At 28.9% G+C, this 15,681-nt stretch overlaps 1 protein-coding gene across 1 annotated transcript in view; it reads right to left on the bottom strand.

The window, feature by feature from the left end:
* LOC129965360 (nuclear receptor coactivator 7-like) overlaps positions 1-15,681 on the bottom strand; it is a 131,985-nt gene that overhangs the window by 93,002 nt on the left and 23,302 nt on the right. Inside the window, exons 2-4 of the mRNA XM_056079189.1 lie at positions 6,859-6,965; positions 4,122-4,175; positions 1,811-1,908 (exon numbers count right to left, since the gene is read on the bottom strand). Coding sequence (XP_055935164.1) covers positions 1,811-1,908; positions 4,122-4,175; positions 6,859-6,935 — 229 coding nt within the window. The 5' untranslated portion in view covers positions 6,936-6,965. The remainder of the gene's footprint in view (positions 1-1,810; positions 1,909-4,121; positions 4,176-6,858; positions 6,966-15,681) is intronic.

Below are 15,681 nucleotides of genomic sequence, written 5' to 3'. Positions count from 1 at the left end.
GAAACACCCATAGATGGCATTGTACAACAAAAAATATGCTGAAAAGATTTAAAATACACATTTGTAGCACATTTTATTCGAACGTATCAAACATTCTATCACAAGAACCTTATCGATGCAAGGAAAACTGCTCAATATGGTTCCAAATGTAAAATTTGCATTCTGTGGACAGCTTGTTCAACTGTGTATTGTAATTGGTTGATTGAGATGCTTCTCAAATGCAGAGTAATTATATCTTTCAAATCTGCCAAGGTTATTAGACGTCCTCAATAAGCAAGACCTTTTAAATATCCCCAAGCCAAATATCACAAGGTTTAAGATACGTAGAACAAGATAGTTAAGTTGCCGGAAACGCACGACTAATTATTCTACATTAGTAAAATGTTGCCGAAGAAACTGTGGTACACAGAGTCCAATATGTGGAGGTGCTTCATCTTGCATAAAGATAATTGAATCAAGACATTGACGCTGTTGCATTTGGCACTGTGTGCACTATAAGCAACACAATTTTTGCGCATGTTTTGGTACCTTCTGGTCCTTTGCGTGAATTCTCAAGTTAACGAAACGCTCGAAGTGTAGCTGCAGCATTTCTTTTTTGTTTTCATAAAACTACTTCACAAGCAAAGCGTGAAGCCATTGTTGATAAGAATGACATTTTCCCAGCTTCATCTCTTTTATACCTACAACAGTAGCAGCAAATCAAGGGTTTATGCAAATTTTTGTGCTTATAGTGCAAAATTGCAGTTACAATGACATTCAGTTTCTTCACTTTTTTTATCTTCTTTTTTTTCATATCAGCAATAGAAATTAGAAGAAGGATTTCCATATCGCATGTCGTGTTTTTTTTTTTTTTTTTGTGGTTATTTGTGTCTTTTCAGCATGTTTTTTGTTGTGCAGCATCATCTATCGGTGTTTCTGGAACTAATTTCTTTTTTTCGCGTAATCCATCTCCCCATGTCTTGAATAGTATGTTCAGCAACTTTGGAGCCTTTACACTTAGTAGTTCGCTGTATAGAGAGTTCAAATTAGGGGTGTTTTAATTTTGATCACCTTGTATTTAACAAAATAGAAGGAATAATAGAAAAAAATAGAATAATACAATATCTAGAAATTTAATAGCAGATTCTCTGTACTAAACGAAATCTTTATAACATAAATTTCTGCTGTTTTTCTGAATGTTTTCTGAACATTTCTTCTAAATTATTTTTGTTTGTTGAATTAAAAAAAAGTGTTAAAATGGAACATTTATTGTTGTATATGTAATATAGGACAAATTAGTTTTCCGATTAATCTGGCAAAGAGACTTCCAAGCCCATCATTTTTCAACTAATTGACAAAAATTGAATAGTCTTAAATGACTCGGCAAAATGAGTGAAAACTTCAGTTTTATCAAACACATATTAGAGTGAATATATTGTTTTCCTCCACAGCGATTCCAATATTTATATGATAAAACTGAACAATAATAGAAACAATCAACAATAAAAGGTTAGATCAGTCGATTGAAAGTCTGCTTTTTAGTTTACCGAATGTACAAATTTTTTTATCTGGAGAGCAATCTAACATTCATAAACGCATGTTGTTCTTAAACTTTTCTTTTGTTTGCTAATCTCACTTGAACACAACAGTATAAGCCTTCGAAAGATCAAGCGACTCCATATAAGAGTGCTGCATTTTAGATCGAATAGCTCTAATCAATCAAGCGGGCTCTCCTATAATCTGATTAGATGTAAGTCCCTGGAAGATAGCCGGTAGTTATTAAGGAGAGTCGTAAAGCTTCGTCGGTGGAAGATAAATAAAAAGGGTCTACCTTCCTCGGTGGCCGCGCCAGCATCCGGGACTCTGCTCGGTTCCGCTTTGAAGGCCGCACTTGGCTCTTCATTTTTGGCTTCTTGGTCTCCCTCACTCCTAAGAAAAACAAAAGGATCACAGGATTATACATACAGTTCCCTCATTAAAACCTCAGCGAAATTCATGCTGTTTATCTTAAATCTGAATTGAAATTAAAACGCATTTCAGTGCTTTTTAAACTCCGAATCACGACGCTTAATAGGGTCAGCCTATCTCTTCGCCTAGATTTTTTTTAAATAATTAGCAAAAGTAAAAGTAAAGAAAGCAAAATTTTAAAAAGCCATTATAAGTTTTAAAAAATTAATACGACAAATAGTGATTTATACTGATTTTCTTTCTGGTTATTACTATTAATTAATGTTACGATGTATTTTTCTTCTCCCTTTATCATTGTAGACTCCGCGCCTTTTTTTTTTTTTTTTTCTATTATACATAATATCGTTCTTTGTCAGCAATATTTTATTCTTTTTTCAATAACGACATTCAATTCATAGTTTTTAATGGAAATTCTACTTAAGATAGAATTTATGTTGCATTATTCTTCCATTAAATATTAATGGATAGACAGTAACGTTAAAAGTAAATAAATTGGATTAAATTGAGAGAGTTTCACGCATTCAATACTAACTCTACAAGCTATTGTCTAATCTTAAAAAATATATTTTTAAAAAATTTCTGTAGTTATTATGAGTGTGATACGCCTTTTCTCTTGTTACAAATATATCGAAAGCTATATCGCTAAAAGTTATTAAATCAGAAGAAAACCTAGTTAATGCATTCTTGTTAATTTCAAATGTCATAATAGAAAAAATCATGTAAGTCAACATATACGGTACTTACTATAAACTCTCTGTACGTTTTTTATGACACAGGGTTGACGTTTAAAAATTCTTGAGCACAGACAGCATTTATTAATGACATTCACTTATTAATCAGCAAAGGTTTGATCATTTTTAACAATATACCGACATAATAACTCTACATTGGTTAGTTAGCTCTACACTGCCGACATTCAAATAAATAAGATAAAAGGAAATTCTACTTCAATTTTGAATATGAATTTTTAATTAAATTAATTATTAAGTTTTCAAAAAATTTTATTGTTAAGAAAGATAGAGAATTTTCGAGAGATATCTGAATTCAAAAACATTTAGACGTCATTTTAAAATTCTAGTAAATAAGTGATTTTATTAATTATTAAGTTAATTCTAAAAATTAAAATCTGTTAATGATACAAATGTGTATCAGTAATAATACTTATAACATGATATATTTTAATGTACCATATAAATTATGGTCTTTCGAGCCAATGTTTTTTGTCATATGCCCTATATTTTACACTCCAAATAGAAACATACATACTAGATTATTAGAAAAAATATTTTAAAAAATTATATTATATTAGTAGTAGCCTTTACAACATTGAAGTTTAATATGTAAAAACATAATTTACTAAAACATATAATAATTTTTAAAAGCTTATTATTTTTAGTCAGATTATAATTTTTAAAAACTATTTAATTGAAGCATAATAATTTTTCATTTTCAATAATTCATTTTTTGGCATTCTATTCATATTGAAAAAAAAGTACAGTAAAATAGAACTGAAAGATTCCATTTCATTACCCAAAACATTTTATAAGGATAAAGACATAGTATTTAATAAAGACATAATATTTAATACTGTTTTACACAATGTACTTTAAATACATAGACATTAACTAATAATATCGAAATAATTAAGAGTTACCAATGATTAAACAATTGGTTAAAATAAGTTTTAAAGTTGCCTACATAATAGCAGTTAAACATTTTACACTATGCAAAAACACACAAAAACAAATCCAGGGCTACTAAAGAGCTAATGAAAAAAAAAATAAGGTATATTAGAAAAAACATATCCTCCCGTCTTACTTTTTTATTATCTTCACAAATTGAAAATAGAAAAAAAAATTAAACGATTCCGTAGAATAGATATCTGAGCAACTGACTTAATTGAATCGTTAGGATTAAATGTATTAGCTTCCAACTAGAACGATTTAATTTCCTTCTTTTTCGACCAGAAAAAGCATTTAGAAAGAAAAAAAAGGATAAAAACAAAATTCCACTCGAATACTTTGGCGATATAAAAATAAAAAACCAAATTTTTATTCCAAGCATTTATCATTCGTTATCCTTAAAAAGAGAAAATTAGAATGAAACGAAAAACGGCGGGAAAGAGGCAGAATACGTTTTTTCGAAGGCTACTAAAAACTTTTCCAGATACTTACGACTGAGCTTCTGCCAGAGATTCCTTACTGTGATAACTCTTCGACTTCTTCCCCCTACAAAACACACGCAAGCATTAGGGAAATCATTTTTCACCAGCTCAGCACGCTGCCTTTTTACACGAAATATTAAAGCGCCACGCCTTCGCCAGACAGGAAGGAGGCATTCATCTTAGAATTTATTTATTCCGATAGAATCGTTTCGGAACAAGATCTTTAAGAACGATAGTTCGTGAGGATGACTTAAGAATGAATTAATGAATGTCACTGTTAAAAAATATTTGGTAAAGTCCAAATATCAATGATACGCGTAATTGTCTGTTAAGAGATTTGAAAGATTTGAAAATATTAACTTATCCAATTTTAATATCGTTTTCTCAAGTAAAGTCTGTTATTTCTTATAATGTCTCTTATTTTTTGCTGATGAAAGAAAATATTGCGATATCATTTCAGCAATTTTTCTGTTATGTTTTTATTATTAAAATCTGATTTATTTTCTTCTGTTCTTTGATTGAAAATTAGAATGAGTAGAATTAGGGAAATATTAGTTAAAATTCGAAGAATAATAATTTGGAACTATGATAATTCATTATATTTTGAAAATAAAGAAAATAATAATTTTTAATCAGTTTCAATGAAGTAAATTCATTTTATTTCTTAAGATTAATTATGAAATCTGAATAATTTTATTATTTGAATAATAGATATCTAGATAAATTAATTTAAATTCATGCGTATATATTTATCGATATGCTGATGATAATGAATCGTCTCAGAAAAGAGTTATTATCAGCAAAATTTTTATTTTTGAACTTGTAAAATTTTTAAAAATTTATCTGAAAAGAAGTAAGGCATTTTATTTTTTATTGAAAATCTGTCTCTAGAGCAGTTTTTAATAGTGTTTAACTGTATCACAGCTTATGCATCAGAATATAGAAACTGTTCAGAAAGGTGTTCAACATAGATGACAATAAAAGTTATGAAATAATAGAACGAATATACTATAGAATATATAAAGGAGACCTCAATCATAGAATTATAATAAAAGTATTTTTTAATGCGCCTCAGAAATTTCATAAATTCCTTTACTACAAAATACTTATTTTATCATTTTTTAGTTAAAAGATTTCTTTTTTTTTAAATTTTAATTTGATCTATAATTTAAAAGCTATCGATGAGAACATTGAAGAATTTCAAAAAAGCCAGAATGTTTTTAATGTAGTTTTTCAAAAAAAAATTTGAGAAGCGCATCATGCATTCGAACAAATCTTTCTTCTCGAAATTTTTTTCAAACTCTACTTTCTTCTCGAAATTTTTTTCAAACTCTCATCAGTAATGCTATTTTTTATGTTGATTCTAAAACATTTTTAAAGTAATAATTCAGTTTCGAATAGGTTTCATTACTTTCAAAAGTTTCACTCAATTCAACATAATAATACAAAGGACAGAGAAGATATCTTTCAGCTATTCTTTAAATTCGTTTCCAAAAGAAGAAAGAAAATTCCACAAATCAGTATCATTTGCGGACGTCATTTATGCTAAGTTCAATGTTATAAACAAAGAATTTTATTGCATAGAATTTGTGAGTAAAGGAATTAGAAACAGCAATAAACTGAAATGGCTTGTGGACGGAACAGGGTATAATAGACTCATGAACCACGAGAGTCATTGAAACGTGACCAATTTCTCGTATTTTGAAGTACTTTATTTTGAATTTGTAGCAAGGATGGAAAGGGAATCAATTGTTCTTATTCAAAAATTGTAGTCTTATTTTTCAAAAGTACTAGCGTCTCAACTCAAATTTTCGAGTTCATTTAGTTGTCACATTCAAGGCCTTAATTAGAAAGAAAAGATAAAAATGATGAAACATGAAACTTTGAAATAAATATTTAATATGGAAACGCATCAAGCCAGTAAAATTCTATGGTTTGCTTTACAACAAATTTTTCAGATGTCATTTTTATTACATTTGTTTTGACTTAAATTTAACATCGTTCAAAATGAACCTGAACACGAAACCGCAATTTAAAACTAAAGGGCAATTTAATTCCCCCAAAAAATATTCTTTAAAACTAAAGGGCTATTTAATTCCTCCAAAAAATATTTCTGTAATAATCTGGTAAAATGCAAATGATATTCGCTATTTCGTTATAAAGAGAAATTAATTTAGAAAGATTCTAATTCTGAAATAAAAGAATTTTAAAAATAATATCTAATTATATTACTCATTTAATTGTTCTCAAATGATACATCTGATATCATCACAATCTAAAACATCTTTAAATACAAATGTAGAAATTTTATAGCTAAACTATGACTGATAGCTTAAAAAGTCAATACAATTGAGTCACCGATAAAACATAAAATGGCCTATATTACACCTGTTTTACCATTTGGTGACTCTAAGTTATTGTACCATAGTTAGATTTTTGCGTGATTTTCGTACACTGTCTTTATAGCAAGATTTTGGCTCATTTTCTTGAATGACAATTTTTCACCAAACGTGTATTCAAAACAAGTCCCATAAAATTCAAGAATTTCAAAGATAGCTTGTTGAGAAATTGTAACATTCGGCCATTATTATATTTGATATTTGTAGCGAATGCGTTTTTGATATTTTTCTGGATTTATAATTTCCAACAATGCAGCAGACGGCAACGGAATGTCTATTTACACACAATGGACTTTCAAATCGTACTATATTCCCGATCAGCTTGTTAAAATATCTGAGGAAACTCACTGCCAGGAGATGCCGATTCCCCTCGAAGCGGACTGGATTCTCTCTCGCAGGGACCTCTGTCTGGTAGGTGTCGACATCTCAGGGGCCCATCACTGCTCTCGCTGGCCCTGCAATCAGTTAACAAACTGCTCAGGAAAAAAAAAAAGAAAACTCTATAAAGTAAAGTTATTCAAAATTATTATTCAAATTAAAGGTTATTCAAAGTTATTCCACTGATTACAAATGACTGTAACTATAAGCAAGGATAGGGGTAAAATTTTTCCATTTAAAGAAAGCTTAAAATTTCATTTTTGTGGGCAAAATTGCTCTATATGACATATTTTATATGGCAACATTTACGCAACAATCCATTTCGCGCCAAACAGGTTAAAACAATTTCGCAACCGTTGATGCCTGCTCAATACCCACGTGCATGTCCAAAATGTAGATATCCAAATCTTCTGAAATTATATTTTGCGCCTTCACTTCTTTGAAATACGTCATAAACCCACTTTTAATACATCCTTCGAGTGTAACAATGAGAATGCTTCGCGTAGTAGTTAGTTTCAAGCAGATATTGACCATGCTAAGAAGGAAAATCAAATGGGGCAGTTGTAATTTATACAAGCAAACCTTCGAGTCTCCTTCTGCAGTGTATTCAAATCTTTTCTTCCGATTGTTGATTATGAGGATGGAGTTAGCAATAAATAGTTGGAGCAATTGCTATGATTATATCTGCATTATGATTCAAATCCTAGATGTAATCCCTTCATAGAACAAAAAACATCGGTATATTCTAAATTTGATAAGCTTGAATTCTTTCTTCATGTATGAATCTCTTATCGATCTCAGATGAAGTATCATAAGTGGTCATAAGTATCTCAGATCGACCATAGGCTAATTCATACAAAGTAAGTAAATCGACTTGGTTAAGTGAACCTGCATTTACATTGACGCATTTGGTCAAATTTATGAGAAGTGAGAGATTCAGTTAAGAAATGCTTTAATGCTTTTTGTCAATGATTTGCTATAATTTGTGAGTTCACGAGCAAATATATTTATTCCCCTCAGGAAGACATTTTCTGTAATCATAAATCTTGAACATTCAAGTAATAGTTCTATGGTGATGAAGGAATCATTCCATAATGAGAATTCCAGTTTTTAAGTTGCATTGCTTTTATTTAGACTAAATATCCTTACAAATCAAGACTTAGTGCTGAAAAAAAAATAGTTCGATTTTCTTCAGAGAGATTCAAATGCACAAAGCTATCGCCCAGAACACACATGCACATACACGCACACAGACACATAAGAAAAAGCTTGACTCCTCAATCCGCGTCAAAAAACTTCTCTGCTCCTCTACGACTACCATAAACCTTTTGGATTCGCTATACTCAAATTTGCCATTTATTGGCATGAAAAGAAGTATAACCAATCTCAGCTTTGCAACTGCCAAGTCATGCGATGTGGATTCGAAAAAGAAATACTACAATTTAAATTCTTTATCTTTTCAGATAAATAATTTGTCAATGAAGCATTATAGAATATCAAAAAAATTCAATAATGCATACGAAAGATAGCTTTTATTTAAATCATACTAAAACAAAACAAAAAAATGTTTGATGTCAAATCCTGACATTATTTGGAAGAAAATGTCTGCTAGAGAAACTTAATGCTTTTTTTAAAAAATTGCTGTTATAATTAAAATATTCGATTAAGTAATATTTACTTTGGCTTAGCTAAAATATCTTGTTAAAGGATATAAATTAAACAATAGGGTATAAATAAAACTTCTGCATTAGGATTGCTTCAATTATAAAACAAAAAAAATTCTTTCATGCGAAACAAAGAAGCGCTTGTTTATATTTTTTTTAATTATTTGTTTTGACTTTTAGTGTCTGTAGTGCACAAAACAATGCCATTCTCACGAAGAAAAATAAATGTATTAATATTGTTCTAATTTGCTTTATGTTGTTGTGATTTTGATTGCGCTAACATTCATGATGTCACAGTAGCACCCATTGCTCGTCTACTAATTTTAAATATAATGAAACTATCGAGGCCAGATACCTTTGTGCTTTAACCATTTATTCTCCAAAATCAGAACAAATAAAGCTAATAAAATTGTGTTCTAATTATACACACATTTTCCGTTTAAAGAGTGACATATTTTTTGTGGTGAATTTTACAAACACATTAAGTTTAGATATCCAAGAATAAATATCATTCTTTCGCCATTCATCTGGATTCATCGCCACCAGAGGGATTAAACAATGTTTGGATGATATAGGTTTGAGGTCCTCTTTCCCTCACCTGAATTTCCAACTAAAGATATTTATAAGATGATTTTTATTTCATCTCGATATAATTTTTGGTAATTATTATAATAAAACATTTTATTTTATTCATATTCTCGATAAAAGATTTCAACCCTTAGCCTGTAAAAAAATTTAATTAAAAAATAGATTTAAATAAGGTGTCAAAATATTGCAAATTTTTTTACCCATTATGAACATTCGAATAAAAAGTTTTTCTGAGATACTTCACTTCTAGATGAATCAGTCACTCAGCCTGGAAGCAAACAGGAATCACACTAATCCGTGACAAAATTTGGAAACGTAAATAATATCTAGGCGTAGTATTCTGAAATTTAAACGATGGTTGATTGCAGTTTGAATAAATTCGGATACGGGGAAGTACAGGGGGAAAAATCTTGAGTTCTCACTATTTCCTCCCTCCCTCACAGTTATGGGATTCATATGTCGTCATTAACTTGATTACTTGGCACTGATCACCAAGTAAGTTATCTCGCTTCCAGTCACGCCTTTCCTTGATATAATTCTACGAGTAGCTAATACAAGACATACAATGGATTTCAAAATCAAATTAGCGTAGAATTTAACGAGAGCATCAATCAGTTCCTTTCCGAAACACGATGGCTTAATTAATTTTACGCAATCAAACTGCTGCAAAACAGTTTCGAATAATCCAAGTGCAATGTCAAGATATTCTTTCTTTTAAGATCAACTTACTTATTTGAGCACACACACACACTAAGAACTATATGAAAATGGTAACAAACAAATGTCATTAAAATTTTACTTATTTCTGTCCACATTTGTGGATATACAGATTATCTGTGAATTTTTGTATTAAAAAAGTAATGTTAAATATACTAGACAAACAATATTTCCCACTAAACAAATATCTCATTTTACTAATGTTGGCAACAAGAAACATTCTCATTAATTCACGTTGACCTGTCATTAGAGGAAAAAAAATGCCCGGTCAACTGATAATTCCCGTCAGTAAATTCAAAGAGGTAAGTTTCGGGAACATGAGTGCCAAATTATTGTTCAATCGTGACGTCCAATCTTTAACGTGAGGTGATAATCTTATATGAATATCATGTAAGTTAAGTTACTTGTCATATCATTGTTATTTTCTTTTAATTTCAAAATAATAACTGGCCTTATAGGATAAATGAGTATATTCAAGATCCTTCGATATCTTTCAATAACTGCTTTCAGAAGGTGTCGTACTTTTCACGTGCCGTTTCCACCAGAATAAATGGATTGCGATCGTTGCATCTGTAACAAAAATTTTTTGCCTTGTTGTGGCTATAATCAATTTTTTAATCTTCCTTTTAAGATCATATATTTTCATATATTTTACATACAAAATATATGAAAACGAAGTATTGAAATCATCCGAAAATTTAGTTAGAGATTTTGATACCTTCTCCCCATTTTAGACCTGATAAATCTAAAAATCCCATTATGTCAGTCTGTAAGTGAACGCGATGACAAACTTTAAAGATCTATACGAATGAAAATTAGAACATAATCTTCCACAAATGCGTAGATTTCTGATAAATTTTAAACAAAATTCCTCAGTGAAAGATCTGTCTGAATATTTGTATGTATGTAAACATACTAAATCGAAAATGGAATAAACAAAATGGATATTTGGTATATCGTTTTATCACTAAAATTGTAGAACTATATAAACTTCTACAATCCGCTGAAGTCTGAGTGTCTATCAGGCATATATTCATATGTACGTGAACAGGTTGGCTCAAACTCTCAACAATTTTGATAAATCCCGTTAAATATGTAATTTTTTCACAAATTTGTAGATTTGTTTAAAAAATTGAAAAAGAGGATTGTGCAAAATCGTAACTCAATTTTCTTCCCGATATTTCGAAGCAATAAACACGCCTTACTGTGTCAAGAAAGTCGATGGGAGAAACTGTCCAATCGCTTTGTACACAATTTATACAGAACATCCGACAGGTGATACTGTAGATGAAGAAATTGTATGCGCTCACAGAAATAACAAAAATAAACAGAATTAACTTTTCGAAATTTTATTTCATCATTAATATAGTGTAATTTCGAGATCATCGAATTTTATTACTTAATATTTAAAGAGATTTCAAACAAAAAGATAGAGACAATATAAGAATTTTCTGAAACATAGATACCTTCCACCAATTTTTAATAAATTTTTTGATTACTGGATTATTTATGTATCCACAATTTAAACTATGGTAGATGGTACTACAAATTATGGGATAAGATTAGTATATATAACAAATATATTTAGACAAACCACTCCTAAAATTAACAATAATCATTCAGCTTCTGACCTTCACCACTTCCATATCTAACAAAAACAGTTTTTAACTTTTATAAAACAAAACATCATAAAAATTTTCAAGAAATGCAAAACAATTAAAATTATCTAATTACCCTCCTTATTTAAAATTTCAAAAATATATTTAAATCAAAATATTAATAGTTCTGTTTAAAGTTGCACGTTTTTCATGGAGACTACAGAAATCAATACAGAGCGAAGGGCTATAAAGACTTCTCCGACGAGTTAAAAATAGATATTCAAACTGATAAGAGACTTAATGATGCATTTGGAAATCGTTGTAAAAAAACGAGCTTAAAACAATTGAGAAAGGCTGATGCTTTAAAAAAGATATATCTTTTGTTGAAAGTATTTCCAGAAGCTCTTTTGCTGAAAAGAATATGATGACTGGCTAGATTTTTTTTCTTTAATACATAAAGTTAAGCATATGCATTTTTTCTTTCATTTTTATATAGCTTGAAGGGTTCATTAAAAAAACTATTCTAGTAGAAATTTCAAGAGTTCTACAAAAAGTGGTCTTCAATATATCTTTTATTCCTATATATAAAAAATTTATCTCCTTATAGAAGAATCGCCATCGCCTTTTATTAATCTAACATTTGAACATTTAATTATTAACTTATTAAAATTAACTTTTTAATTGTAAGAAATCTGTGCTTCTACTTTTCCTGCAACAATGCTAATGATAATGGCTCATACATATATCAATAACGATCAATGAAAACGAATCACACTAGACTTTGTTCTATTCGAGGCTGACACAATATCAAAGACGATGATACCGATCAATATTACCATCTTCTCAACATTCAGATTTAAATTAGAAATGATATGTTTCCTTGGTCATTATTATAATAAATGTAATTTTTTTGTTTATATCACTGATGATTAAATAAATGCATGTGAACTGCTATTAAGAAGTTAATGAATACTTATCCTTCATTATTACCCAAATATTCTGTAGTAATAATTTATTTTTCTTTAAGATTCGTTAAATTCATATAACAAAAAAATATTGTAAGTATTTGTTTTCACTAAGGGAAGGCAAATATTAACCACATCTTTATTGGAAACAAAAGAGTAAGAGAATTTCACCTATTCACATGCCAACGTATGATGGTTTTTAATCATTGTTGGTTTCAAATAGAAAATACAGAAACTTAAGCAGCCCTTGTTAAAATACAGGAACAGTACGAGAAACATTTCCACATCGAGCATGAACATGAATTCTCGTGCTCACAATAATGCGAAAAAAAAATCAAAACTATTCATTGCTGTTTTCGGAAATTTCAATTTCTTTTATCCTATTGGAAAATTGTGTTAATATTGCTTTTTATATGATGAATAACTTCATTTTTATCTTAACTGAATTAAATTAATTATTTCGAAATGAGAACTAAAATTTTCAGTAAACTCAACTTTTAAAGCAAACGTTATATTTCAATGCATAGTATAGTTTCTTTGACCTTCATAAAAAAAAACCAATGCAATGACATTTATTCACCACTCTAAGCTTTATATCGGCTGAGAATCACGGATAGAGATAATAGAATTAATGTATAAGTTAAAAGGAGCAAGCAAGCATAGGATGCTTATTGTCCCTTTCAAGTCTTTAAGACTGTATTAGTTAAACGTAATTTTTAATTTATTTGACTTTTAAAACTAATTCTTATTTAGAATGAATATCTTGTTTCGATACCTGTTAAAAACTTCAAATTATCTCTCTCTCTCTCTCTCTTTCTCTCTCTCTCTCTCTCTTTTTTTTTTTTTTTTTTCGTTCTTCTTCTTTGCCATCTCTTTTCTCATGTTCATAACATGTTTGAATTCATTTACTCGAAACTAAATATTTTTTAAATATTTAATTTCGAGTATTTAAACTGAATTCCTAATGAAAATCATTATCTCCTCTAATGCAAATATCTGTTAATACTGGAAACGGGCATTGATATAAATTTGAAAATTAAATATAAAAAAGAAACCCATCTTTCTTTAGGGGAGCTAATTTTCTACCAATATTGAAAAAAATTATAATAAATACTTTTTATTTACAATAGAAAAATATGACTTCCAAACAAATGAAACAAATTTCAAGCTCCAATTATTTTGAAAAGAAAATTCGACGATGTTCACATGAGATCATTCAGATCCAAATGTAGGACAAAAAGTAAGCTAATTGACTAGAATCTTCATGCATTTTTAAATCTTAAATTAATCTCCAGTTTTCGTCTTGAATTTCTTGAAAAAAATAGGGGATTAATGCTAATTAGAAAGACTTTTCTGAAAATGCAATTACTTATTTTTCCTTTTGAAGTCACTTATGAATAGTAAGTACTTTTTTGCAAGAAAACAACAAATGTTGGAAAACAACTTTTACGGTCGGTGCTCTCTCTCGTGCTGTAAAATTGCAGGTTTGGCGACCAAATATTTAGCTATTTTGGCTGTATTTGGCGAATCTGCCCAAAGCTAGATTCAGAAAAAAATAATAAATAAATAAAGTACTCTACTTTATAGTATTTTTCGAATACCCTTGGAACCTCCCTTCAACATTTCCAAATGGATAAAATTGTAATTCTCCAGCTGAGGTGAAAAGTTTTGTAACATTGTATGTAATGATAAACAAAATTTTAAGATCTTAACTAATTTTCATCGACTTAAATAGCAACGGTAACACAAAGTTGAATTTGAAAAAAAAACCGATTTCCAAATTACATATATTTATAGCAAAAAAAAATAGAAATTAATAAGTAAAAATTTTTTTAAAAAAATTCTACTTTTTAGCATGTTAATGCAAATATGTTCTTAAAAATATATATTTTTTATTCTTTCTTACAATCTACAATTTTCGAACCGCATTGAATTGGATTTTCTAATTTACAACTTTTCAACGAAGAAGCATTTAGAAGTCTTTTCCATACTGTGTTTCCTAATCAAAGTTTTTATATATAAAAAATTCTTCTCCTCTTGTCCTCACATTTTTTTAGAATACGAGAAGATATAACTTTTACAACTGAAATTTTGGGAAAGATTAGTGAAGTACGTCTCTTCCTTTCATCGCTTTTTAGTCAATAAAAGGCAATTTACATTTTTTTTTCAGACATTCGATAATAGGATAAAAGATCCATATCGACTGGCCTTGAAAAAATATATTGGAGGTATATGTGTGTATATATATATACTGTACATATCTCATATATTATACAGACGGTAGGTGCAGGAAAGCGCCTGTAAAAGAAAAAGGAATCAAATGAAAAGTTTTAAGAATTTAAGAAACCAAGTCATCCGCTCGCTAAAACGAGATTTTGTATTCTACTTATCGGTTTTCATCAATGAATTGATGCAGTTCCTCATACTACTGAAGTTTTGATTAATTTTCGACAATATCGAAGACGCTTTTTAGAAGTTTCTCTATATTAAATATATCTTATCTTTAGCTTTCTTTATAGTTTGCTTTATAAGCAAGGAATTTCAATTTCTTCCAACGTGATGCTTTTAGAGTTAACCCATTTCTGAATATTATCAAGAACTTTTTAAAAGATCTCAATGGTAAATATTTCTTGTTCTTTTTAAATGCCCAATTTTCATTTTAGAATAAAATTTATTATTTTCAGTTCTTAACTAGCGCGTCTAACTACTTAACATTAAAGTTTTATACACTTTTATTTAACTGGATTAAAATAGAATTTTTAATTCATTTTTGGATGACCAGGAGTTTAGAAATTTTGTGTATCTTTTGCTTTTTATGACAAACAACCCACTATTTTAATATTTTCAGAACTTAATCTCTTCATTAATTTAATTAAATTTTAACTCCTACTGCACGGTTCCAGCCGGTAAAACAGTTCAGAAAAAAATTATTTTAAGAGACTGAAATATTTACAATAATGAATTATAAATTAAAAATTAAAATGTTGGAAATGTTTATAAATTCAGGTTAAACCGTAGGAAATATTTATACAGGATATAATAAAATTATTTTCAATAAATTTAGTTTTATTTTTGAGTATGTGTATTTTTAACGAGCCATAATCATCATAGAAAATATATTCTTCCCCCTCAAATAATATTGTTTTTCTTTATTCAAAAACATCAAATTAATCTTATTATTGGAGAATACTGGGAAATCATCTTTAAATAAATTGGGAAGAATTCTTTAATAAACTATCATCAAGCAAAATTCCTCTGCCA

This window comes from Argiope bruennichi, chromosome 4 (genome assembly GCF_947563725.1).
Source record: "Argiope bruennichi chromosome 4, qqArgBrue1.1, whole genome shotgun sequence".
Classification (NCBI taxonomy): domain Eukaryota; kingdom Metazoa; phylum Arthropoda; class Arachnida; order Araneae; family Araneidae; genus Argiope; species Argiope bruennichi.
This window is presented reverse-complemented; position numbering and strand designations above follow the sequence as displayed.